The sequence below is a fragment of the Manacus vitellinus genome, unplaced genomic scaffold (genome assembly GCF_001715985.3).
Source record: "Manacus vitellinus isolate BGI_N305 unplaced genomic scaffold, ASM171598v3 scaffold_1_pilon, whole genome shotgun sequence".
Lineage (NCBI taxonomy): Eukaryota > Metazoa > Chordata > Aves > Passeriformes > Pipridae > Manacus > Manacus vitellinus.
This window is the reverse complement of record NW_021939396.1, coordinates 7,228,110-7,253,402: the sequence shown is the minus strand read 5'-3', so window position 1 is coordinate 7,253,402 and position 25,293 is coordinate 7,228,110. Positions and strand designations below refer to the sequence as shown.

Here is a 25,293-nt window from a genome sequence, read left to right as displayed (position 1 = left end):
CCCTAATATCTAATCTAAACCCTGGCATAACTTGAGGCCATGTCCTCTCGTCCTGTCACTTGTTACTGGGAGAAGAGTCCGATCCCCACCTCACTTCAACCTCCTTGCAGGGAATTACAGAGAGCGACAAGGTCTGCCCTGAGCCTCCTCTTCTCCAGGCTGAGCCCCCCCAGCTCCCTCAGCCGCTCCTCATCAGAGTTGTGCCCTTCTGTGGACACGAAGGAGGTGTCCAGGGCGCGGGGCAGGTCCTGGGGATGAGGGAAGGAGCCGGGGAGGGGAGGGACGCGGCTCTTTGACACTCACTCCGCACCATGGCCGCCCCTCCGCCGCCGCCGCCATTACCGGACGCCGCCGCGCTGCCCCGGCAACGGGCCCGGGCGGGCGGTGCTGAGGGAGGTGCCGAGGCTTTTGTACAAACATACGAGAGTTTCAGCGCTGCTCCTGCCCCCGTTATTCGTCTGGGAAGACTCAACAGAGGTGCCTTTTCCGCAGGCATAAATCTCACGTCTGTCCTTTCTATGACACTTTTGTCCTCCTCCTGCGTGTTCGTCAGCCAGTTTGCCTCACACATTTGGGGCTGAAAGCATGTTTATGGAAGCTGCCTGTTCCCGTGATTCATAGAATTTTAGAATCATAGAGCTGTTCAGGTTGGAAAATACGTCTAAGATCACCAAATCCACCTGTTAACCAAGCACTGCCAAGTCACCACTAAACCATGTCCCCAAGTGCCACATCTACATGTCTTTCACACCCCTCTAGGGATGGTGACATGGTGACTCCACCACTTCCTCGGGCAGCCTATTCCAATTCCTGATCACAGCTGTCATCAGATCAAAGTGGAAACAGCAAGAAAGTCACTGTGTAGTTCCTACCTCTTTGCTAACAGAGGTCTTCATTAACCTGAAGGTCTAATCAAACCTAAAGGTCATCTTCTACTAACAGGAAAGTCACATGTAATTTTAAATAAGGCTGTAAGATTTCTAAAAATTATCAAATTCATTTATTAAGTCATTTGCCTCTGATGTAAATGCAACTCTCCACAGCCACTCTGCAACTTTCTTGCTGTATTGCAGATTAGAGAATGGAGGATGAAGGTGTCATTGAGTTCAGGCTACTGAGTTTTGTGGAGATAATGAGACACAAAGGAGCAGAAGTAGTTTATGCAGTTTATTATAACTGCATAGTATTTGTCCAGGCCTGTCTGACTGGCTGAGTATCAAATCTATGCCGAGGACAGGGATGTTTACACAGCTGGACGGAGTCACCACTGTGTCCCCAGGCCCCTCCACAGAGCCACAGAGATTAAAGGAGGGCCACTGGTTCCACTACCTGCTGGTTCATATCAAATTGCAGGCCTCTTCAAATAAGGACTTTTATAGCCACTCCTTTTGCTAGTACTGTCAATTCTTTACTTGGGAGCAGAGATCACAATCAAAGTAATCAATTTCAATAAGTAGAAGAAGAAAAAAATCTTGTTCTTGCTGTGTACAGTATTTTAAATGCTACATTGTATTACATGGAAGTAACTATGTTATTTTGTTATGCTAAAAACGAGGGGGGAGGGTGTTCATCCCTTTTGCTGAGATTCTGTGTGATAGTTCTGAGGAAAGAAATATACAATCTGCAGTTAAATAAATTGCCAAATAGTAGGTGTGGTGGTTCAGCCTTGTCTGGATGCCAGGTGCCCACTACCTGTTGTCTCACTTCCCAGCCTCAACAGAAGAGGGGGAGAAGCTCATGGATTGAAATAAGGACAGGAACATGACAAAACAATTACCATCATGGGCAAAACAGGTTCAACTTGGGGAAATTAATTTAATTTACTGACAATTAAACAGAGTAGGATAGTGAGAAATAATAACTCTAAACACACTCTCTTTTATTCCTCCCTTCTTCCCAGATCAACTAAACTTCAATCCCTTTTACCTTTATATCCTGAGTGAAGCCATGGTTTGTTTTAATCACTATATGTGTAGGTCCTGTTTGCCAAATCTACCTAAGCTACAGGACTACTTGTTTGAGCAGGTAACTTCTCACTTGTGAGAAGTTTTTTAGCACAAAAGAAGTATTCTCTGTACACCAGTGACTGAAAAGCTCTCAGAATGTGTTTGTTTTTCTCTTGCAAAGAACAGTTTTGTTTATGACTCAGGGTTAAATTATTCAGGAAGACAGAAAGCAGAACTTTGGAGCATATGTTTGCAACACACTGGTCCTAACCTGGTGGCCTGGCACACATAGGGCAAAGCAAGATGCTGAATTAGGGGGTTTTTTGTGTTCACTATTTTCACACAGTTATTTTTCACTCAAATTATGTACTAAGAGCTTCAAGTGACACAAGCCTGAAATATTAGCATGAAGCAATGTACATGCCAGAGATAATGTAATGACCCACATTTCAAACAGAAGAATGGAGTAGAGAAGGAAGAAAAAGGGTCGCATCTGGCATGCCTTTCCTGAAGAAATTCACTTTACTGCTTTAATACATTACAACTTTATTTGTCAAACACACAAAACAATGCAATATAAAATGTTTCTATGTCATGACAAAATAATCTTTATAGCATTATTATTACAGTGTATCAGAATTATTTTGAACATGTGTTGGTTCCATCAGTATATACTCAGGTAAGGTGCTACAACCCCAGCAAATTGATATCCATGGCTGAATCTTAGCTGTTGAAATGCTGCAGCTCAGAGTCTCAGCTGGTGTAAATCAGCTGATTGATACCCACTCAGAATCTGAACCTATATATTTCTATTTATTTCCTATTAAATTACTGATTTTTAAAATATTACTTTTTATTTTATTTTTCTATGGTGATAAGTAACTTATCACCATAGTATAACAAACCAAGGCTTTATGTTTGCACAAAAATACCAACAAATCCTTTCCCAAAGAGCACACAATCCGCAGGGCAGGACATAAGCTCACAAATAAGAAATTCACTGAAATATGCGAAGTTCCTAATGATAATAATCTGCATTACTGACAACACCCTCAAATACAGGAATGAATGAGAACAGGAACAACTGTACTGATATGGAAATGCCAGAGATAGGGGAGAAAAGCATCATGAGAAACCATTAAAAAACCCTCCTGAATACAAAATGAAGTAACAGTTTTGCTCAGCGTATATTAAAATGTACAAAGAGGTTTAAAAAACAGTGCAGCCAATTCACAAAAACATACATCAAAGAGCAGACTCTGCAGAACTGGACTAAATGGTAATAATCTGTATTCTGTACCAGTGTAGCTTATTCCATATCACTTAAATAAAAGATGTTATCCTTGTATGGGTTGGCTTCTATGAGTAATGCTTTCAGGATAACTACAAACCAGACCTGCTCACAGACTAAGAACATTATAAGGTAAGAGATGCCATCAATATTATCGTCTGCAACATGAACATTCTCGCTATAAAGCACTACATGATATATGCTCAGGAGTGACCCTGAAATTCAGCTGAATTGAAATTCAGCAAGAAATAAGAAAGTGTAAAACAAGGTGTAATGACAAAAATAAATTTTAAAAATGTAATAAATGGTTTGAGATAATACACAGGGAGTTATAAATCTATACCTTGAAATTTCTATTTGATTCTCTTTTTCTAAATAACGTGCTATGTTAAAGTGGAGTAAGAGTTTAATCACTGGGGACAAAATCATGAAATTCTCGTTGTTGTCTCTGTTTGTGGATGTGTCAGTTAATCATTAATCAATAAGTGCTTTTACTTTGCTAGAATTACGTTTCACAATTATCAGTTAGTTAACAGAACCTGCAAATACTAATTGCCTCTGAAAGTCTGAATTTAAACACTGAGGCTGCAAAATGTTGTTTTCACTTTTTCATCAGGCAGACCCTGGGTTCAATTTTTCATCCAACAGGAATGAATGTATAATTGTGCCTGTTTTCAGAGAAAACAGATGAGGCCTGTGTTTATGTCCATTGGAATATATGGAAGGGAACTATCACAGCCAACCAGTTTGGTGACTGAACAGAACTTTGTTAATTCAACGTTAATGAATATCATGGAGAGCAGGTCTTAAGCAGGTCCTGAGCATTTTATTTTTAGCTCTTGAGCTCCAGTTGGGAAATTGCTCTTGAAGTTCCTTCTCTCCAGATCAAAACCATTCTAATTTACAGTTTGTATTTATTAATAGATAGATTATAGCAATTCATTTCAGACCATTTTTTTTTTTTTAGTCTGAATCAGCTTTTTCTTCACTAGTTTACAGGGAATTAACTAGTTTACAGTGACTCTGTTTTTCTAGTTTTCAGCATAATTGCTTTGATGAGTGCAGAGTAATTGCAGTCTTAGACTTTTCTCTCAATATGGGATTTGATTTTCCAGATTATTATTCCAGGAGATTATTTGAACGCTAAAGATCTTTATAATTCTTTAGTTCTAAAAGTGCATTTCATAATGGACCTTTTATAAGTAGTCATAAAACAGGTAACAAAATATTTATACATTTTACACAATGATATTTACTCTCAGTTGTCTCCGTAGTTTAAATAAGGAAGAGGAATTATTTAATACTGACAAAATTCTTCACCTGCATTAACTACAAGTAAATATGAGGATGAGTCTTATAAATACTGTTTTAGTTACATAATACATCAGTTTTATGAAGAACATTCCATTCTCACCATTTATTCCTGATGTTGTTATATCAATGGTCTGTCTTCATGCAGTAAATTTAATGGACTAGAATACAGTGAATGACTATGAAAATTGGTAATTTGGGTGAAATTTCACTCTTTAAGCTCTTAATGCTGAGTTATTGATGCTTATCTTCAAAATATAACCAGCATACATTTACCCTTTGGAAGAGAAATGTACATTTTATCTTCAAGTACTCTTTTCCTCATTGCATCATTTGTTTGGATTTTTGCTGCTAGAAATACAGTTATAACCTCCCTGAGTTTGGCTTAGACACAGTGTCTGACAGACAGTGGTGTTTTAGTTAGGTAGGTTTTTATTTCCTCCAGAACCTGTCGCTTGTGCAGTTTTGCTGCAGAGTTTTTGAATCCCTGTCATTCTGCCTCCCAGCCTGACTGTACCTCGTGGGCAGACCCAACCCTTCCACAGGCAGCGTTTCAAGTCAGTGCTAGCACTGCTTTTAGCACACCAGGGGACAAGGAGACCAGAAGCAACAGGAGTTAGAGAATGATTTGGTGGGTGACAGCATCTTCATGCATTATCATCGCTTTATTGCACAGGCAGACGAAATCCATGCTGTTCTAGATAAACTGGCCCACAGGGACGTATTTTAAGAAACAGATTATTAGGAGTCACAAGATAACAGGTTTTGGCTCTATTTGTAGTTTAGTCTGTAGCAAAGATACAAGCTGAAAAACGGGGCTCAGTGTTTCCAAAGTAAATACCTACAGGTCTCACATTTTGGTACATGATTCCAGGTAATGCAGATTCATCATTGCTTTACCACATCCTGATTCCTGGTTTTCTGAAGAGTGCTCTCCTTCCAGTAATAGTTCTTTCTTTTCTTTTTTTTTCCTGTCTTCTTAATGCTCAGCATAAAGGCCAAAAGGCAGTTCATATACATGATATAATAAAGCTTCTGAAATATGTTATTACATGTACTCAGCCACTATCCAAATCCATTATCTTTGACAGCATGTTGTTACAAGAAATTTATAGATAAAATATGAGATAACATGAATTTTTATAAATAAAAGTATTTCATGGGGATTAGAAAACACTTTTTACCATCAATATATTGTCAAAATGCTTGTAGTCTACATGTCTACATAGAATTTCATTGACATAAGAGACTATATGTACAGCAATATTTTGCATGACTGCTTTCAGTCACCAAGAAGTATGGCCTCATTCACATGTAACCAGAACAAAAATAAAGCTAAAATGAATTGTATTTGGAGGAAGAATACTAACAATTCTGGTTGGTTTTTTTTTCCACAGGAACATGTATAACAATGGCCATAAGGAGGTATACAGGAGTTTGATGCTGAAGAGCTGAGAAAAATAAATTTGAGGAGGAGGAAAAATGAAAACTTTTAGTGAACTCATTTCAAAATATACAGAATTAACAACTTTGCTTTTAAGTTTTTATGAAATGCAAGAGACAAGCTTACTTTGAACAGTGGGAGCTCCTGTCTCATAGTAACCTATGCCAGTCTGTATTGAATTTACTCCTGCTAGGCAACAAGTGCCAAGTTCTTTACTCCATCCTGTAGAACCTGCTTTGGTTAACATTGATACTGGCTTTCAAAATCAGAGTCAGCTCTCAAGCCCTGGTGTTGCAGCCCTTACAGGAACAGCTCCACTGACTTTAAATGCCATATGTAGTGTCCACAACTTGGCACACTGTGAATAGAATGTCATTTTAACCATAGGCTTTAACAATTCTGCAAAGTGATCAAATGCCTGCACTCCTTTCTAAAATACTGTTCTCAGGATTAACACCCTCCTTCTGAGGGCTGACTGCAAGGTTTTCCAGGTTGTGTCTGCAGCCGTGCAGATGCCTTTAGATCTCAGAAGCTCAACTGCACTCAACTAGGAAGCTGATGAACAAGGCTGCTCTGCCCACACTGTAAGGAACACAAACATGGGCACAGCTCCAATTAATTCCTTCTTTTCATTTTTATCCTTATAAAGTAAAGACATAAAGGAAATAATGGAGCCAGGACTGGGATGGCCAATTCCAAGTTGAAGTAAATCAGTGCTCCTGTTTTAAAGGTTTGAGCTTCAGCAAAGCTTGGAAATGCTTGAAAAACAGAAACTGGAATCTGAGCATGAGGCTTTAGTGAAAAAGGATAGGGAATAGAAGAATCTGTAAGTGTTTTTCAGATATTCTGAACTGATTCATGTTGATGCTGCTTCACTGCTTCCGTGGAATGCTACCGAGTCAGAGCAGCACAGCACCTGGTCCTGCTGTTCAGTTCAAACTTGGAAAAAGGAAGACTTGCTTTGCCTGTTACTGAAAAACGTGTTTTCTCTGGGTTGAAGCACAGCAATTGTTAACAGCTTACACTATTTAGCCACTGTTGTCAAACAATAAAAAAGAATATTTAATCCAAATTAAGTAAAAAAGGAGTTGTAGATACCAAAGTGGGAGTCATTTGCAGTGGAAACTGCAAGGGTACTGCAGCTAAACCTTTTAATCATAAGTCCATGGAACCTTTCTAAACCCGGCTTGAACCCTGTCTCATAATAGAGCTCATCCCTAAAAAGATGGAATTCTTTCTAAACTTAAACATATACTCACCAATTATTCTTTCTTTCTTATTGTATTCTCTGGGGGACAAAAATAGAATAAGTTTTTGTATGTCGTGATTTAAACCACAGATTCTTATAATCAGTATATATTGTAGGCCCTGTTTGACAAATTTAGTTCAGTTGTAGGACTACTTGTTTGAGCAGGTAACTTCTCACTTGTGATGAGCATAAAAAAGGTTATTTTCTGTATACCTGTGACAGAAAAGCTCTCAGAGTGTGTTTGTTTTTCTCTTGTGAAGAACAGCTCTGTTTATGACTCAGGGCTAAACTATTCAGGAAGACAGAAAGCACTTTGGAGCATGTGTTTGCAACACAGTGGTCCTAACGTGGTGACCTTGGTAAAACCAAAGTTTTAGGGACTAATTACATAGTACAAAAGTGGGAAATAGCATCCTTGAGTATCCAGGGTGGTGTGCTAAGACCCTTGGGTGCTCAAAAAGTGAGACTATGATTGCAATATGGCTCTCCAAGCTATGCCTTGCTGTTTTTCATTTCCAACATACTCAATTCAAAGGCTAAAAGGTCTGTCAGATTATCTTTTTGCCCTTGGGATACACTGAACTCCTGAACACTGACAGTGTCAGAAACAAAAGAGATCCTCTTGAGCTTCACTTTCACCCCATAAAAATTCAGATAAGCCCTAACTTTTTAGTCTTAACAGCATTTTAGATTTTAGACCTTTAGAATTTTCTGATGCATAAAATGTAAAAGAATGGCAATTCATAAATTGAGCACATCCATACGTGCTTTTAGCATGAAGGCCTATGTGTGAGCTTCATCTAAAGATATAATTCAAACCCTCTAAACACGTAAGAATTTTTCTCCAGAAGGATTTAAAAGCTACAGCTCTGTGCAACACTTGAAACAAAGAAATAATGCAGTCTGAAACAGCAACATCTGCACCTTTATTCAACTGATTGGACTGATTAAATTCTTCTTTCTAAGACATTTATCAGGTTGCAGTATCAGCCAAAGGAAAAGCTCTCCTGAATCTAATGGTGCATTGGGTTACTGGGCCCAAGTTATGTCAATTTTGCAGTCCCTGGAAGGTGGTGATGGGGCTGGCACCATAATTAGCTGGTTTTATTTTTTCCCAGTTAAAAAAAAAGGCTCCATTTGGTGGCCTGAGAGTGCAAGGACTTCAATGCAAGGCTTGACGGCACATCTCTGGATTCGTAAGTTACTCTTCTTGGTCTGTCTCTGTCTGTGTTACGACACATTAGGTTTATCTTCCTTTTCTGCAAACAAATAGGTGCTACAAAATTTATTGCACATTATGAAAAGGCAAATTTTCAAAATAAACAGAAAGTTTCTATGAATACAAATCAGTAACAGGAAAAGCCAAATACTCCATTAGTAGCTTCAGATCTTGTCTTCTCTCTTCTGACATGAAAACAACAGCAGGAATCTCTCCTTCCTCTTCTTAATATAAAACTTCTAGATTCCCCTATTCACCACATGACACTGGAGCCACTTACCAAAACTTTGTGGTTTTGAAAGATGTGTCAAGACTGAAGAAAGATGACACAGCAGCATCTTGAGACAAAAGACCTGTGAAATTCAAATGCAAAATCCTCTAATAGATTAAAGGTTACATTCTGTGCCCATGTGCCCACATACTGCTCTTATTGGCATCAGTAAGAGCCATGGATATACATCCAAGGATGGATTTTGGTTCTTGGATTTTTTTTTAGAAAACCCCTCTTTTTTAGAAAAAAATCCCTGTGCTGTATATAAAGAAATTCTGTACTTACCAACTAAAATTATCAGCAACAAAGCGGCAGGCAATCCTCCTAGAAAATATCTGAAAATATAAAATTATCCAGAAAGTTTAGAAATAGCCACAGGATGCATATTTGGTTAAAAGAGTTGAAGCCTGGATGGGAGGAGGAGAGAAGGTTTTTGCAGATGAACCCTCTGAACTCTGGTAGGTGAACTGCAATTTGAAACTTTTTAAATTGCGTAAACTATTGAGGATAATCTCCAAGAAAAAAAGACCTCAGCTTTCCCAGACTGAAACATCCACTTAAAAAGACATAGATGCATTCAGATTCTTCTCAGCCTGCCAAAACCCCTGTCCAAGCACACTTGGAAAGGTAGTTTTCATATCTGCATATATTTCTTATTTTTGTGTATATCTCTATAGTTCAGATAATTGCCTGCATCGACTATCATGTGAAAATAGATTTTCACAGAAAGATATAGGGAACTTTGAAAATGTGACCCTTAATTTAAATTTTTTTCACCAGTTGAAATGGAATAACTACTAATGTCAGAAACAGCAAATAAAAGAAATAAAAATTACCTTGTACATGTTGAAATGATTAAACACATGATCAGTGCAACCATCTGAGAAATGACATTTTGCACTGTCCTGGATTCTAAAATAAAAATCAGAAAAATAATTTTAATGGGTTTTCAGGAAAGTAAATATCTGACAGGAGGTGTTTTGAAAGACTACCTTCAGCCTGTGAGACCAGTCTCTTCAGTTCCTTTTTAAGAGAACTTGCCTAGAGTGATTCAAAGCAGAAACCTAATTTTCATGCTCTGGGTGTCTCTCAGGAGTCTTTTTCCCCCACAACCACAGAGACACTATGCCCTCCATGCTCTCAGAAAACAAGCTTTTCTGCATAATTGCCCGTTTCAGTTTTTGTTCCCATGCCCTTTCCTCCATTTTCCTCTTCACTCCACATTTTTTTTTTTTTACAAAAAATGGGAGAGGAAAAGCTGTGAGCAGAAGGGAGTAAACAAGTAAATAACAATTTTAATATTTTGTTAATTTTAATAATTCATTTAAAATATATGTTTAAGGAAATAAATTCTATTTTGCAAGGGACCAGATCCATATTTTTAATGTGACTATTTTCAGTTCACTCAAAAATGAGGCATGTCAGAATAAGAACGTAACATACCTCCACTGCTCAAGGTTTCTTCATTTCCATTTATCATAAATGGTGAGAAGGGTTTTGAAGCACTAAATGGTTTCTCAGACTGAAGAAACTCATCATCTTTGGTGAGAGATGCTCCATTATATGCTGGAATTTGCCTTTGTGCCACATGTTTATTATATCCATAAGAAAAGTCTGAATCACCTGAAAAAAAGTGCACATATAACTGAGATTGCACAAAAGAAGAACTTTGAGACTTTGTGTTAATGAACTGGGGAGGGAGTTAATTGCTTAATCACAGGAGGGGCCCCAAATTGTTATGGGTAGGGAATTGGCAGGTCCAATGTACGCAGAAAATATGCAGAGTAAAGACAAAACTGCATAGAGTATAACATGATGAAGTTATTGAAAGACCCAGGTGAAAGCAGAGAGTGCCAGATATTAATCACACCAGAATAAACAGTACTGATGATGACTTTGGATTCAAATTCAGTTTAAAAATGCCTCTTTGGAACAAAGGTCTTTACAAACTCATGTGCTGGTTTAGTGCCAAGAGCTTTATTCCCCACTTTGAATTCTGTTGAGCATCTATCCTTTATTTGCACATCCTGGCAGACAACCCCCACAAAACTTACAAAAAGAGATACTCAAAGTCCCACTAAATACAGTCTGTTTAATTACTTGGTACCTGATCAGGGCTTACCAATATTGCTGTAACTGGCTTCTGGTTTACTGCATCCATCAGGCCAAGGATCATCTACATGGGAGGAATCCATGTTGCTGGGAATGGTGGAGCTGAGCCATGAGCTGGAGGCACTGAGGTTGAACAAGCTGTCAAGAGAGCGACGGATTTTCTTCCTTCGCCTGAATACACTAGAAGGAAAAGATATGTTGTCAAGGAATAGAGCTAATTATTCTTGCTGAGCTCTAAAACTTGCAAGAATGACATAAAAGAACCAGGTTCTGGGTGCTAGCCCTGTTCTTGCCCCTGGGTGTGTCGCTAGGAATTACTCCTGCACACCATAGAATGTCAGAGAATGTATTGGCAGGAGGGCACATGATGCTGTTGTAATCCTGGAGTCTATGATGCTGAATGATATCACAGCTATTGGTCTCTGATACTGCTGTATCATGCTACTCATGAGCTTCACCCTGCCATATGAATCCATTGAACTTCAACTTTTTTTGAACTACATTTTATATACCTGGCTAAACTGATGTTCTTCTGAAATCAACAGAGGTTTTTCCTTGAGTAAGAATTCCAGGACAAGACCTTTTTTTTTATGTATATATATGTATGTTTATATATATGCATGTGTTTTTTAGATATAGGTATTTAGACATTTATATGTACTTTTTTTTAGTCCTTTTCAGAGCAACACCCCATTGGCAAAATGAGCTGTAGCTCTCCTTTTTTGTTATTGGAAACAACTTCAATTATAGCAGCAAGTGTGTACTGAAGAGTTTTTGGGTAGTAAGACATGACTGAAAATCAGGTTATTTCAGTCACTGCACTCTCTAAACTAAAGCAATTGGGATGTTCCCATTCAGAAGCAATGCTGATCTTACGCCAAGCAGAACGTAGACAGACACAGATACCTCTGGATAAGGCCAGAGAGGTGGAAGCAGTTGCCAGCACGGAGTAAAATCTGCACATAGTTCACTTACCGAATTAAATTCTCTTTATATGTAACTCTTGTGTGGGATGGTGTCAATGTTACATTGCCCTCTTCATCAGACAGAAAACTGTCTTCTGTCAAAACGTAATAACCATTAGAAAGCAGCCGAGGGCTGCGGCGGCTTGGGGAAAGGGAGCCTGTCAGAGGGCTTGTGGAACACTCATAGGCAGGATCATCGTCCAGAAAGGCACAAGCACAACTGAAAAGGAGAAATGAAAGCTTCTAATTTAGTGAAGGTCTAGACAGAGCAAACCCACCATTTAATAGCAATGAATTTGCATTCGCAGCTGAGGCAGGCTGGTAATGGCATCGATTTAAAATATGTGTATGAAATGATATTTTGTACCAGGGGGTTTCAGCCAGCTGAAGTCTGCCTGCATCACGCTTTCCAGAGCTTCAGATTACAGGAGGGATACATGCCAGAGGAGCATTTCATGCCTGCGTGGAGCCAGCTTGAGCTGAGACGTGCATGGTGTGTTTCTGCGGCAGCGCTCTTGGCCAAGGAATCCTGCCACACCTACACCTATCTGGAGCCATCTGAGGCATCCCAGTATTTTGCTTCTCTGAGTTACTCTACGTGGCACGAGATGGGTGCCTCTGAACAAGATAGGATTTATTTGTTCTTTTATAGCCTAACCATACTTGGAGAAGATTTAAGGATACATGACTTGTAACTCTCACAAATCCTAGAATACCATGCAGCTAGAACAACATGACATAAAGTCTACACATGGTGATAACTTCATCCAGCACTGAAACACGATTGACTCTGAGATGAAATTTAGCACAGTAAAATATACTATGTGGTATTTAAAATAGAAGTAAGTAGTGACAGAGGTGAAAGAATCTAAATGTCGTAGACATTTTACTTAGCTTAAGTAAGATTGGATTTATGATTAGTCCTTTCTCCTCAACACCTCCAAGTTCCAAATTGCCATGCAGTGACATCTTTGAAAGAAAGGAAGACACTGGATTGATTCAGTGTCTGACCTGTGTTTCACTAGCAGGTTTAACTATCCCATATGGCATGCCACAGAGTGATACCATAATTTCAGCGTAGGGAAAAGCAGATGGAAGAGAGATACTCCAAAACCTTGTAATTGCAAAGCCAGTGTTTCCAACCTCCACAGCAGTACTTCTGAACTTCCATTTAAAGCAGTAATTAAATTAATATCGGCACTACAATTCTAAGTGGCCCAAAAGGTATTTTTACAAAATCTACAGCAAAATAAAATTAAGTGGGACTTTCCTCAGTACCTTGGAAAAATATGTTGTGAGAGGCTGCGTCTATGCTCTCCATTAAATGCTGTTGAACCTGCAGAGGCAAAGGTGAAATATGAAGGAGTTGTTACCATATTCACTGACTGGTACCTTGTGTATATCAAAAAGATCATAAAAAAGCTAAAAAATGAAAAGGAAATTAATAGTGGGATTAAAGGAGATAAAACAGATGAAAGAATGGGGGAAAGACATAGTGTTTATAAGAAACTCATCTGAGCAATGCAGAATCAGAGGCAACCAAAATTAGATACCTGTGCTCTGCATAGATTACAGACTTCAGAGAAATAATTGTAGGCACAAATACAATAACTGCAGTAATTTTAATGGTGTTTTACCAGAGATCTGCTTCATGCCAAAACAAGTACATATACTGGCAATAGATATAGAATAGAATGGAAAGTACACTGTTACCATTACATTATATTTTCAGATGAAAATTGCAGACATAGCACAACAGGCACAGGGATTGTGACAGTGACAAATATTTGACAGTAATATTGTGGCAGGAGACTAAGGAAATAGGATTTGTCTGGATTACCATGGCTCAAGCCCGCAAAGTGCTGCTGGGTGTTCAGCACCTGACAGAATCAATCTTAGGAAATACGAGCAATGGCTATGCATAGGGAGAATTTATATCTGTTATTACATAAAAAGATAAAAGATATGATCTTCCCCTATATTACCTTGCTTCTTCTATATCTTTAGAGCTTCAGACTTACAACATTGTTAGTAAGTGTCCATCATTCACCTCCTAGAGGAGATAAGTCTAAGAGAATTTTATTTTTTTCTGTTCAGTTATGAGTTGAGGCAAAGAAAAGACAGGAAGGTCAGTGTTTCCACTTTGGTAATCTTGTTTATCCTCATTTGGAGTTCAGCTGTCAGTCACACCCTTGGGACCAGGAAGGGTCACCAAAAAAGAGAAGTAAAACCTTCAGGGTATTTTTTATAAATCAGTCTTATTGCCCTGCTCCCATACATACCGTTTCTCCTACCCTTTAAAAAAAATCACTTTACCATGCAAAAATTATGCTCTAATGCTTCCAAAAGGAGGAGACAACTGGAAGAAATTTGGTGGAGGTACAGAGAGATCAAGTAGCATCGGTCAGAACACCACAGAGCAAGTTGTACAAACAGGGAGAGCGGTGGTGTATTTCATAGTCTGACATATTAGAGCTACTGTTTTTCACATACAACTAGCTTCTGAAATAATTTCTCTTATTTTAGGCAAAATCATGATTTTTAAAGGAGAAAAAAATATTGTATTCAAACCCAAGAAATCCATCCAAACTCTAAAAGAAAATACAGGAAGAACTCAACAGGTAGTTTGTAGATCTGGATATAAACTAAACCCAGCAAAATCCCAAATCTTATCAGTCAAACAAGATCCCCTCCACAAGATATTTTTTTTATTAAAAGCTCTGACAAATGTGCCCAAATTGACTTGCTCCTGCTGTCAGTGCAACATGTGATAGTCCATACATCTTGAAAAGGACTGTTTCATACACTCTTGGTTAACAGGGAGTATAGATTACCTGGAAAAGACTTTTAAAAACACATTTCGCCTTGTTTGAAAATTAGGATCTGTAAGATTCTATCATTAACATTATTAGTTATAATGTATTCTCAGGCAAAAATGATTGATTCTAGAGCAAATTTGTTTGAAAAGGGATATAGAAGTGTATCTCATGATCAGTTATACCTACTACAACTCTCTAATGATCTGAGCGAAACTTTCCAGCAACTGAAACCCACAACACAGCTGTATTGCATGTGATTGTTTCAGTTCTGATAATATAAAGCAGCTGCTAAAAAAGAATAACTTTTAAGAGTGGCAGCTTTCATATAGGTAGTGCTTTCATTAGAAAGTGTTGACACATAGTGATCACAGTGGCAGAACAAACCACAGTCCTTCTGTTACTCATTTGAATTGTTTCATAACTTTGCAAGGTGTGTCTGCAGGATGCTTGTTTATCCATCACCCTCCACAGAAATAAAGTTTCAGATAGAATAGAGTATATACATCTATTTATAAAAGACAGTGAGCAATATACACATGCAATTATATTACTGGGAGGTGATGAATTTCTCTCTTTTCAAGAACAGTTAATAAGCAGCTGTAATTTGCTTTCAAACTGTTTTAAGTAATGATAATACCAAGCTTCTGTGAACAGTTGTAGAACAGGCAGTCCAATAGATTTTTTTGCTGCCCTTGATCATGAAATTTTTTGTCTCATGAATAATGAAAGAGTTCCTGAAAATCATAATTCAATCAGTGATGGAGAAAACATGGAAACATCATGTTTTAGACAATGCTGCACAGTGTTCTGCTTTCATTTAATATTCAGTCCTAGTTCTGGGCTATTAATAGCATGAGAAGCTATAGTAACGACATAAGCAAGCCAAAACAAAGCATCTCAACCACCACTGCACAATGAAGCACTAGTATTGTATCTGTAACCCACAAAATGAGCCATCAACAGAGAACCTTTAAACTATGGCATGCAAAAAGACCAATAGCTCTATGAACTCTCACTAAAAGTGAATCTGAGGTGAATGTGGTAATATTTTATGTAAAGAACTCAAATAAAAATTTAAGTCAACAACTCCCCTTGAATTTCAAAACACATAAAAGTTCATGTTATAATATAAACAAAAATCACAGTCCAAGCCAGTCAGTTTTAAATATCTTTCCCTCCAAAAATCAAATTAGTGTTCAAGCCAATGATGCCATCAGTTTACAATCTAAATATTTACATTAGTACCTGCCAAAATATAGTGCTAACTATCAAAATAGCTGAAGCCCAGGCAACCAGTTTTATTCTATTGTACCTATCAAACACAAGTGTCTGCAAAGAGAGTTTTATTTGTTCACACATATCAGTTATTTTTGAAGAGCAGTTTAGTCTTTTCTCCCTGCAGGTAATGATAACAACATTCACAAGAACGCAAAACTTCCTGAAGAGCAGCATAGAAATGAATCCAAAGCTTAGTTATTCCTCAGCTGACAAATCTATTAAGAGATAAATAAGTCTAAAATCTTCCAAACCTGGAAAATCCATCTCACAATTAACCCAATGTGTGCAAAAAAGTTTCTTATGATCAGCCCGAGAGCTTGTCGGTGGTTGGTGGAGGGTGTTCCTTTGGCAGCTTCCTGGGAGAGATCAGCTCTGGCCCTTCGGAGAGGCAGGTTATGAAGTGCCCTGTTTCCTTTTGAAAACAGCCCCGTGCAATCAGCGGCACAGAGACCGAATGAGGTCACGCTTCCTGTAAAGTAGCCTCCCATCAGAAGCATTCGTTTTGAAGATTAAGATTAGCTCAGTGAACGCTCTTACAGGCTCTTGTGAAAGAGGAGATACGCTACAAATAACGTTTCACTCCAACGATCATATAGAGAACAAAGACAGAACCTTTTCTCATAAAGAAAAGTGACACCTTTCTGTTTCAAATTTACTTTTCTACCTCATGCAGAAAACTTTGAAGTGGTGTATCCAAATCATTCCATTTGTTGAAATACTTGTCAGCCTGAGAGGCTTTGATGTAAGAAAATGATCCTGCTACCAAAAAAAAAATCCATGTACAATAATGACATTTTGCAAAAGCACTATTGTACAGAAGATGCGTTTGCTGGGAGTTCAGAGCTGTTTAAGTTTCATGGTCAAAAACATTATTGCAGATATATATCATGCAATGTTAATATAAATTCCATTGAAAAGAGAAAGGAATAAAGCCACTTGTAAACATATTCATTGTTGTACTCTGTATGTTTCGTACTGTGTAAGGTATCCATCCCTCATACCTTGAAGTATACAAAAATAAAGTCAAATCCACATAAGAGAAATGGAGCCTGAATAAGATGTCCCGGCAATCAAAAGGATTTGGCTGTAGAACTATTACACACAAAAGTAATATAAATCAGTTGCTCGACACTGAAGAATTGTACAGCCTTAGGGGGTAAAACTTCATCTCCAAATAGATAAAATATTCTACTAGTTATATCTCTAGATGTATCTATGTATCACTGACAAAAGAAGAAAACATAAATCTAGTAAAATATGATTGATTTGATTTAATGATAGTTTGTGGGGTTTTTTCCCCTTGGAGAAGGCAAAATATTTCTACTGATAAAAGGAATATAAAAATCTCACCTCATAGAAAACAAAACAAAAATAGGAATTAGGCAATTAGGATGTTGCAAAAGACCTTCTGTTTGGGAGTTAAACTAAAATGAACATTTTATGGTCCTTTTTCTCGAACATGAAAACACAGGAACATATTCGATCTTCACATCAGTTCTTTTAATTTAGTGCAATTATGCCCATGAGGAAATTTAGTCCAACACTATTTCCATGGATGCATCACAGCAGCATTTCCCTGGCCACCCTGTCTCTCTACAGGCAATGAATATAAATTCCCAATGATCTTTAAAACTAGGTCACCTACAGAAGAATTTTTTTTACACACACTAATTTACTCCTTGGGCGTATTTTTGGTTTCTTTTCATATTCTTCTCAACAGAAAGCAGTTAATTCCAAGCTTGGACTGCTTTTTGGAAGGGCTGCTTTTTTGAATGTCCTGTTTGTCTATATAGTTAAAATATATTGTGTCTACATCATGTTTAGACTTGGAGGTGTTTTCTTTTTTAATCACTACTATTTGTATCTGAAACTCACTGTTCCACAAGCATTTGATGCATAAACTTTGTGCATTGGTGAATATTTTATAAGTGAGTGCTTGATTATAGTTAGTACACACACAAAGGTATATATACAGCTTTTTCTCTTCCCCTCCCTGTTGGTCCTCGAATTTCCCACCTCACCCCAAGCCCTGTCTCAATTGCCAGGTTTCAGATTCTACAAAATGAGTAGAGCAACAAGATTACTTGCTGTGCAGTAGTTTTGTGCAACCCACAAAGGGAAGGAAATGAAAAATTACAATACTAGACACCACCCATCTTTCTACTCTTCTCCCAGGCTTACTCTACTTTTGATGCACCATATTACGTTGGGTCTGACAGTCCAAGAGGGGTGAGGCTGAGGCAGCAACATGCTCCTTGGGAAAGGCCCAACAGGGAGTCCCTTCCTCTTTAGTCCTTAATTCAGGTTCCCACCTGACTTTGTGCCCCTGGATTCCTCTAGGCTGATGGCTGCTGGAATGGGAACAGCTGGGGCAGGGCATTCTTTGGGCTCCCCCTCACACTGTTGTCTCTCTGAGCTCCTCTGTGGGTGTGCAGATGAGCTTTTAGCACATATTACACCATAACTCTGCCATCTCAGCAACCCACTGCAACTCAATGCAGTGCACTATTAAGCTAAACACACAATTTTCAGGAAGGGTATTTTCCTGGTAGAGTTAATTGAGTGGCTGTGGTGGAGGGAGTAGAATGCTTATTGATTGAATGCAACTGAAAGTAATGTGATGCTTCTGTAGCTCTCTTTGAACCTCCTGGAAACCTCACAGCCTTTAGCTTTTCCACCAGCTTCAGTGATCAAATCAGGCCATTTGTCCCATATCACAGAGCTGTGCCAATACTTTTATATAGTATTCAACAAATAAAAAATATTCTGAAATATCTGAAATTTAATTGAAAAAATTAAAAAAAAAATCCCCAAAAAACGGCAGGGGAAGGGCTGACCATGAGAACCTCGGAGCAGCAACACTGGGTCAAAATGAAACTGTCCTTGCCTGCAGTCTTGCTGCATGGAAAATTAAGACCCATTTCCATACACTTTCATGAATGATAACATTTTAAGCCAAGTGCATTCCTTTATGCGGCATTCCTTTAAACTTAGCAATGTTTGAGGTACCCTGGTAATTTAAAAAAAAAAAATCTCACAAACCTAGACATTTAATTTCAATTTTAAGAGAAGGCTGATCCTGCATTAAGTTAGCATTACACTGTAAGTTAGAGAACTGACACATCATATATGATTTTAATAATCTTATCAGGTCAGCTGTATGAACAAAGATTAATTTGCTTTAATGAGGAACAAAGTAATTTTTAATGTTATCGGATGGCAACCCCATCATACTCTATCAGAGACTTTCTTAGATTCAGGCTTGATTTCTTTTCCCTCCAAAATTAATTAATTTAGCTTAATTATTCCTGCAAAACAGGTAACAAAGGGCATTTTTTTGTTTGCATGGTGGAGTTCAATGCATAGACCTGTAAAACTTGGAATTAGCTCTGAGTGTGCTGATACGTCCATGCTGCTTGGATCTCAACAAGAGCTTACCTGCAATAATGCTGTGTCAGCTACCTCTGTGGTATACTATGCACACAGATAGACAAAAAGTGTTTAGAAAAGATCTAAATCAAGTGAACCTGCAATGTACAATGATATTTCTCTGTACAAAGCCATGACCAGTCTGTGTTGTATCTCACTGCTCTTTGATTATATGGTAGCAGAGGGAAATTTCCTCGGTATTTAACTTGTTGTAGACATGGCAAAATGCCACATCATGAGCAGTGTAATAGTAGATACGGGGAAAATAAAAGAAGTGCTTCCATTAGAGTCTGCAGCTCCCTGACCTTGCATCTGAAAATACTGCTTGCTTTGAAACTTTTATCAGAGAAAGAAAATAAAAGGAAGAGGCTCAAATCCATCAGCCAAAGCAGAATTTAGGCAAGGTTTCTAATAGAACTCAGGTGGGTCCTCATTAGAGTTCTTCATAAATTTCCTCACAAGGAGAACTGACTTTACTGAACAAGAAGGTAGGAACACTAAGAAAACACTAAGATAAGCAACAAATCTGTACTAAAAGCTGTCTGACTTATTTTTATTAAGGATGAAAAAAAGTTCATGAATCAGCACACTGCCCTGTCTGCAGTGACTAGAAGCATCAGGACAGAGTCAGCTCCTGGCCAATCGTTCTCCAGCAGCACCTTATTTGCAGAGAATAGAAACATTAATGCACTGATCGCTGGTCTGAGTAGAGAATGAGTGGGAAGAGGTTTGATGTGGCAGGTGTGAATGGTGTGTGGCTTGTTCCTAAGCTAGCAGGTCATCAAGCTTCCAGCACAAATCTACATGACACATTTTAAGACACCCAGACTGAGAGGGAAAGGACAAAGACTAAAGCAGATAGGACAGGATGGGAAGATTGCTTATTCTCAGCTCTAAAGGGTGTAAAAGATCGTGTCCAAACACATCACTGTGTGGTCAACCCAGGAAGAACTCATAAGACATGGTGAAGACTTGATTGCCCATGTTCCTTGTCTTCCATGTCACTGTGGTTAATGCTGGACAGACCACCTACATAGCAGCACCTTGGGGGCTGAAAGCTGAACAGGCCACTTAGATACATGCAGCTTTAGGGACCTTCTAGGTGCTCTAACTAGACATGTAAAATCTCAGTCTTTGGTTGGGAGTTTCCTTGTGATTTTTTGAGTCTCAAAATGAAAATTAATATTCCTCTGGAGATGGTGCTGCACTGCTGCTCACTGTACCTGAGAACCTGTGCAGTCTCTGTGACAGTCCTGATGTGATCTACATGGACCAGAGGGTCTTGTACCAATGTACTGCGAAGGCTTTTGGCCAACATATGACTATAAAGGATCACAGCATGCTTTATATATATTGAAAACCTATAGTTGAGAGGTGTTGGTACCACTCATTCCTGAGACAACAGTACTGGCAAAATACTGATCATACTGATGTCATGGTCATTTCGATAGTAAATCAAGCTGAGTGAGGCACCAATGAAGACATAACAACTGACAGTGATACTCGAATAACATTCTTTAAAATGCCTGTCTTTACACAGTGCCCTTATCAGTTGTGTCTCTGTAAATAACCACTGTAGTCTGACAGTGACTGAGTTCCTTTCTGCCTGTCTACCAGTACTTAAACGAAGTCTAAATTTGTGAAATTTGTGCTGAGAATCCACAGGCCTTTCTTGGAACTGTTTGCAATTTTTCTAGCCATGCCTGTGCCATATTTGCATTTTCACCTGGATTCAAACTGATGTCTTGGACTAATTCAATGTCTAGGGAGAGGCAAAGGCACAGGGAGCCTTGGTATCCAGAGGAGGATCACGACACACTAGAGGCAGAGTGGTTTTACAGCTTGGATGCTCTCCAGCATTGCATAAAGATCAAGGATTTGAACATGGCCTACAAGGCAATTAAGGACAGAGAGCAGAACTCCGATAGCCTTCCAGGAACCTGCCCATGTGATGCCAGCACAGACACAATGGCCAAGTATCAAGAAACAAGTGACTCCTGCCATGAACATGTGCTCTCATGAACAAATGCTTTGCAAGCATTTTACTGGCAGGGTTGGGCACTAAGGGCTAATCTCAAAATCAACCACTACCCTTCAGCCCCTGAGGACATCCCAGTTTCCACAGGACCACAAAGAACACAGGAAAATATCACATTAGTTTTACAAAGTGATTGGTATTGCCTGCTGGCAGATGTGATTAATACTTTTTCATTCTCACTCCTGGACTCCACCAGTCTGGACATGTGAGTTTGGGAGTTCTGTTTTCCTTCAGTCCAAGTTGCAAAGTCTCTCTACGCATTAACACTGTCTATCTGACTACAAGCCCATCCTTGCCAGACTACAGGGTTTGCAGTGCTTTCCCCGTACAGGACTCCCCAATATCATTATGATGCTGATAAACATCCCATTGCTGAGTGCTCAGACAGTGCCTCCAACTCAGCTGTCGTCTTGGCAGGACAGTCCTTACCCACCCTGAGGTCTGCTCTCAGAAATGGTAAACCATGAAAAACACACCACTGAGATATGTTTGTGAGCCAAGGGCACTGTTGATCCACCATAAAGTATATGCTGAATTTCAATCTCACAGGGAAATAATCTAGGAAATCAGTGCATAGAGCAGGTATGATTAGTATAGCTTTTGTTCAGCACTGCTGTCATCAAGGCTTTGAAAGAAAAGTCAGTAAAATATTTACTGATGTGTTCCAATCTACAGAATCTACCCTAAAAACAAAACACAATCCAAGACAGATGGCTGCAATATGTAAGGCAGAAGTAAGTGATGCATTGCACAGCAATGTTTGTAAGGCAAAAGCACAATTACATCTCAAGAGGTCTAACATTCATTGCAAAACAGTATTCATAGCACAGCAAATGTTGAGTGTGCCCCCAAGAAATATCAAGTGATACACAGAAAGTGGTTTAACGAGGCTTCAACGTGACACAGCAAAGCTGCCTGCATCCAAAACAGGTATCTGCTCCCTTCCAACCATGCAGAGCATCAGGGTGAGCAGCTCACTCTGGTGAGCAGCAACCTCTGCCTCAAGGATTCCCTTTAACCCCATCAAATGTAAATGTTTGCTCTTTCTTCTCTTTCTTTGCATGGATTTGGGACTCTTTCACTAATGTTGGAACTCTGATAAATGCAATTTCATTACCAACCCGGCTTTAGCAGGTTTCATTCCTTAGCATCCTCACCTTACTGTACTTCACCCTTAAAATACTGCCAGTAGGAAACCTTTCTTCTAGTTCACAGGTTCATGTCACCTCTCCAGCATGCAGTGAAATGCAGCCAACAGCCAGTTCTCTGAGAGAAATCATTTATTGAGTTAAAGGCACTCTGCAAAGAACCAGTGAGCAACTGAGTAAAAAATGTTCAGTTTCAGTATCTTTCAAAACTGGAAAAAAATGGGGTTTGTATCCCAAACCGGTGTGGTTACTATTTTGTTTGGTGTCCATAGCAATGGGTGGAAACTACTTTCTTTTCCCATACAAGGCCAGATGCTACAAAACTCATCCACTTTAGGGTATTTCCCAGCTTCTGGAAAATTTAGGGCTTTAAGAGGGAAAGATAAGTGTTTGGTGAGATAGTGGAAACCTTCACAAAGGAGGGAGGAATTTCTGGAGGGGAAGGAGTTTCTTGGATGAAAGAAGAAGGGCAGAGAAACTGAAGAGGAGGACACAACAACTTGTTGTCAGACATGGTGTTGAAGTAGACCAAGGAAGTGGCAGGAAAAGGAGAGATGATGATGGAGCAGAGCCAGGTCATGACCAAGCTGCTTCCAGAGATGGATAGAGCAGGGCAGAGGTGCTGCTGCACGTTTGCTAAACTGAGACTGTGCAGACATCATTTGAATACAAGCACCAGCAGTCATCTTAAATATGTCTTTCTACTATAATAAAGGTAAAAACAACAACTTAGCTTTATTCTGCTGTCACCTCATGATTGCAATATTTGACATTTAAATTGGCTCCTTTAAGGACTAACACAATCGCCCACGAGAAAAAATAAATGGCAAAATAAATAAACTGATGTCTGGGTTTCTCACCAGGTGTTTAATTGTGCTCCCAGACCTTTCCTGAACCCTTCCAGTTTTCGGATGGCTTTTCTGAACAGTAAGTTATTTTAATAACAACATACTAGTGCCAAGCGCAGCGATAATGTCACCTCTCTACTCCTACTCTGTGCTTCCGTGTGCATGTGCTTTGCAAAGACTGCATTAGTCTTTTCAGCATCAACAGCATATCATGAGCTCATGCTCAGCTGATTATGAAATCCTCTCTTCCCCCTCCAAGTCTCAGTGAGTCACTGACTGGCAAGATAAAATCTCCTATCCAGTTTGGTTTCCAATTTATGGTCTGTATAATATTCATGATGCTAAAGACCTACTTCGTGACAAGATTAAACACTATAGAAGCAGTGAAATCTCTTTTCCTGCACCTCTCCCTTGTCATGTTTTGGTGTCTGAAGGAAAAGAAGGACCAAGTCTTTCCATCATGGTGAGGTCGACACCATTGCTCTCCCCTGTCCAGTTGAGTATTTTAACAGGAAAGGTTGGGATAATGTGATGAGATATTTCTCTCTCTCTGTCAAGCTTGAAGTATGGTGGAAGTTTCAGGAAAAAGTGAGGAAGGATAAAATGGAAGGCAGACAGGCAATTCAACCCTGTTTTCCTACGAGACAAACTAAATGTCAGATATGTTTTTGTGCTACAAGAATAAAAAAAGGTCTTGGCCAAAGTTGCTGCTTTACGGTGGAACAGTGTAGCTGAAATTGGGTCCTGGACCATGGACAGTGGTGGGGAGGCACTGGGATGGGCAAGTCAGGGCCACCAGAGGCTGTGGGTGCCTGCAGGGGGCCACCAGAGCAGGGGTGCCATATATGAAATGGTAGCAAGGAAACGGGTACACTGGCTGGGGCTCCTTGTTTTCCTAAATGTTCTGATAATAGTGCAATGAAATGCTACCCTGTACTGCTGGACCACAAGTGGACTTCTGTTGTTCTGAAGACAGCGTGGTAGAAGTCACACATAGCACCCTACATTGGGTGTCCCTTCCTCTGAGTCCTTAATTTGGTTCCCACCTGCCATTTTGCCCCTGTGCTCCTCAGAGATCAAGGAAATGGGATTTTGATGTCCTGATTGCCCCCGGGAGTTGCCAGGGCAGGGGATTATATGGGCTCACCCTCCTGTGCCCTTCTGTGAGTGTGCAGATGTCCATATTACCAAATACCTGGGGCTTGCTGTGCCTTTGTAATCTTCTGGCAGCTCTGCCTCCCTTTCCCAACTCCCTCAGCAGTGAGACGTCACACACTGCTCTGAGCCCTTCTCATGCCACAGGATAACCCAGACAGCTGCTGGCAGTCAAGAGCATGACTCAATCACCCCACATACCCAGCCCCATCCTCACTGCCTCTGCCACCTCTCTCTCTCTTTGGACAGAAGCACCGTCACTTTTCTAAAGGTATCCTGATACCACACATTCCTTGCCACTCAGAGAGATCTCATTCCCTGCACAACAGCCTTCACCATCCTGTAACAATCCCCTCTAAACAAAAGCCTGCATCAAAACTACACTCAGGGCAGCAAGAACTGAAGAATTCAAATGAATGCAATGGCAACTTCTTTACTGAAAAAAAGGAAAACAACTTCTCACTTCCTCTCCTTTTTTTGTTTTCTTATTTTGTTTGCTGTGTTTTTCTTCAAGCCGCTTTCTTCCTTCAGTCTCTCCTGTTTGCCACCACCTTCCAGAAAATTATAACAGGAGAAAATCAAAGGAAGAAAAAGAAATACCATAGCAAATACTTTAAAATATCCTACTGAACAGTCTGCTTATAAAGATTCTTCAAGTGGGAGGCAGCCTTATAGGGATTAAATGAAGCAGATGGGTTGACCTCGAACAGCAGCCAAACACCCACACAGCCACTTGCTCACTCCCCCAGCAGTGGCATAGGGGAGAAAAT

General features: G+C 39.4%; 2 protein-coding genes across 2 annotated transcripts in view; both read right to left on the bottom strand.

Moving 5' to 3' along the window:
• Window positions 1-363, bottom strand: part of LRRC6 (leucine rich repeat containing 6) — a 33,547-nt gene extending 33,184 nt beyond the window's left edge. Inside the window, exon 1 of the mRNA XM_018074419.2 lies at window positions 304-363. Within this exon, the coding sequence (XP_017929908.2) occupies window positions 304-313 (10 nt within the window). The 5' untranslated portion in view covers window positions 314-363. The remainder of the gene's footprint in view (window positions 1-303) is intronic.
• Window positions 364-8,684: 8,321 nt separating this feature from the next.
• TMEM71 (transmembrane protein 71) lies at window positions 8,685-16,261 on the bottom strand. The gene is made up of 8 exons (XM_018076629.2): window positions 16,157-16,261; window positions 13,087-13,144; window positions 11,819-12,028; window positions 10,854-11,023; window positions 10,175-10,354; window positions 9,568-9,643; window positions 9,017-9,066; window positions 8,685-8,813 (listed from the first exon to the last, which is right to left on the bottom strand). The coding sequence occupies exons 1-8, from the start codon at window positions 16,167-16,169 to the stop codon at window positions 8,737-8,739; spliced, it is 834 nt and encodes a 277-aa protein (XP_017932118.2). The 5' UTR covers window positions 16,170-16,261; the 3' UTR covers window positions 8,685-8,736.
• Window positions 16,262-25,293: the final 9,032 nt, after the last annotated feature.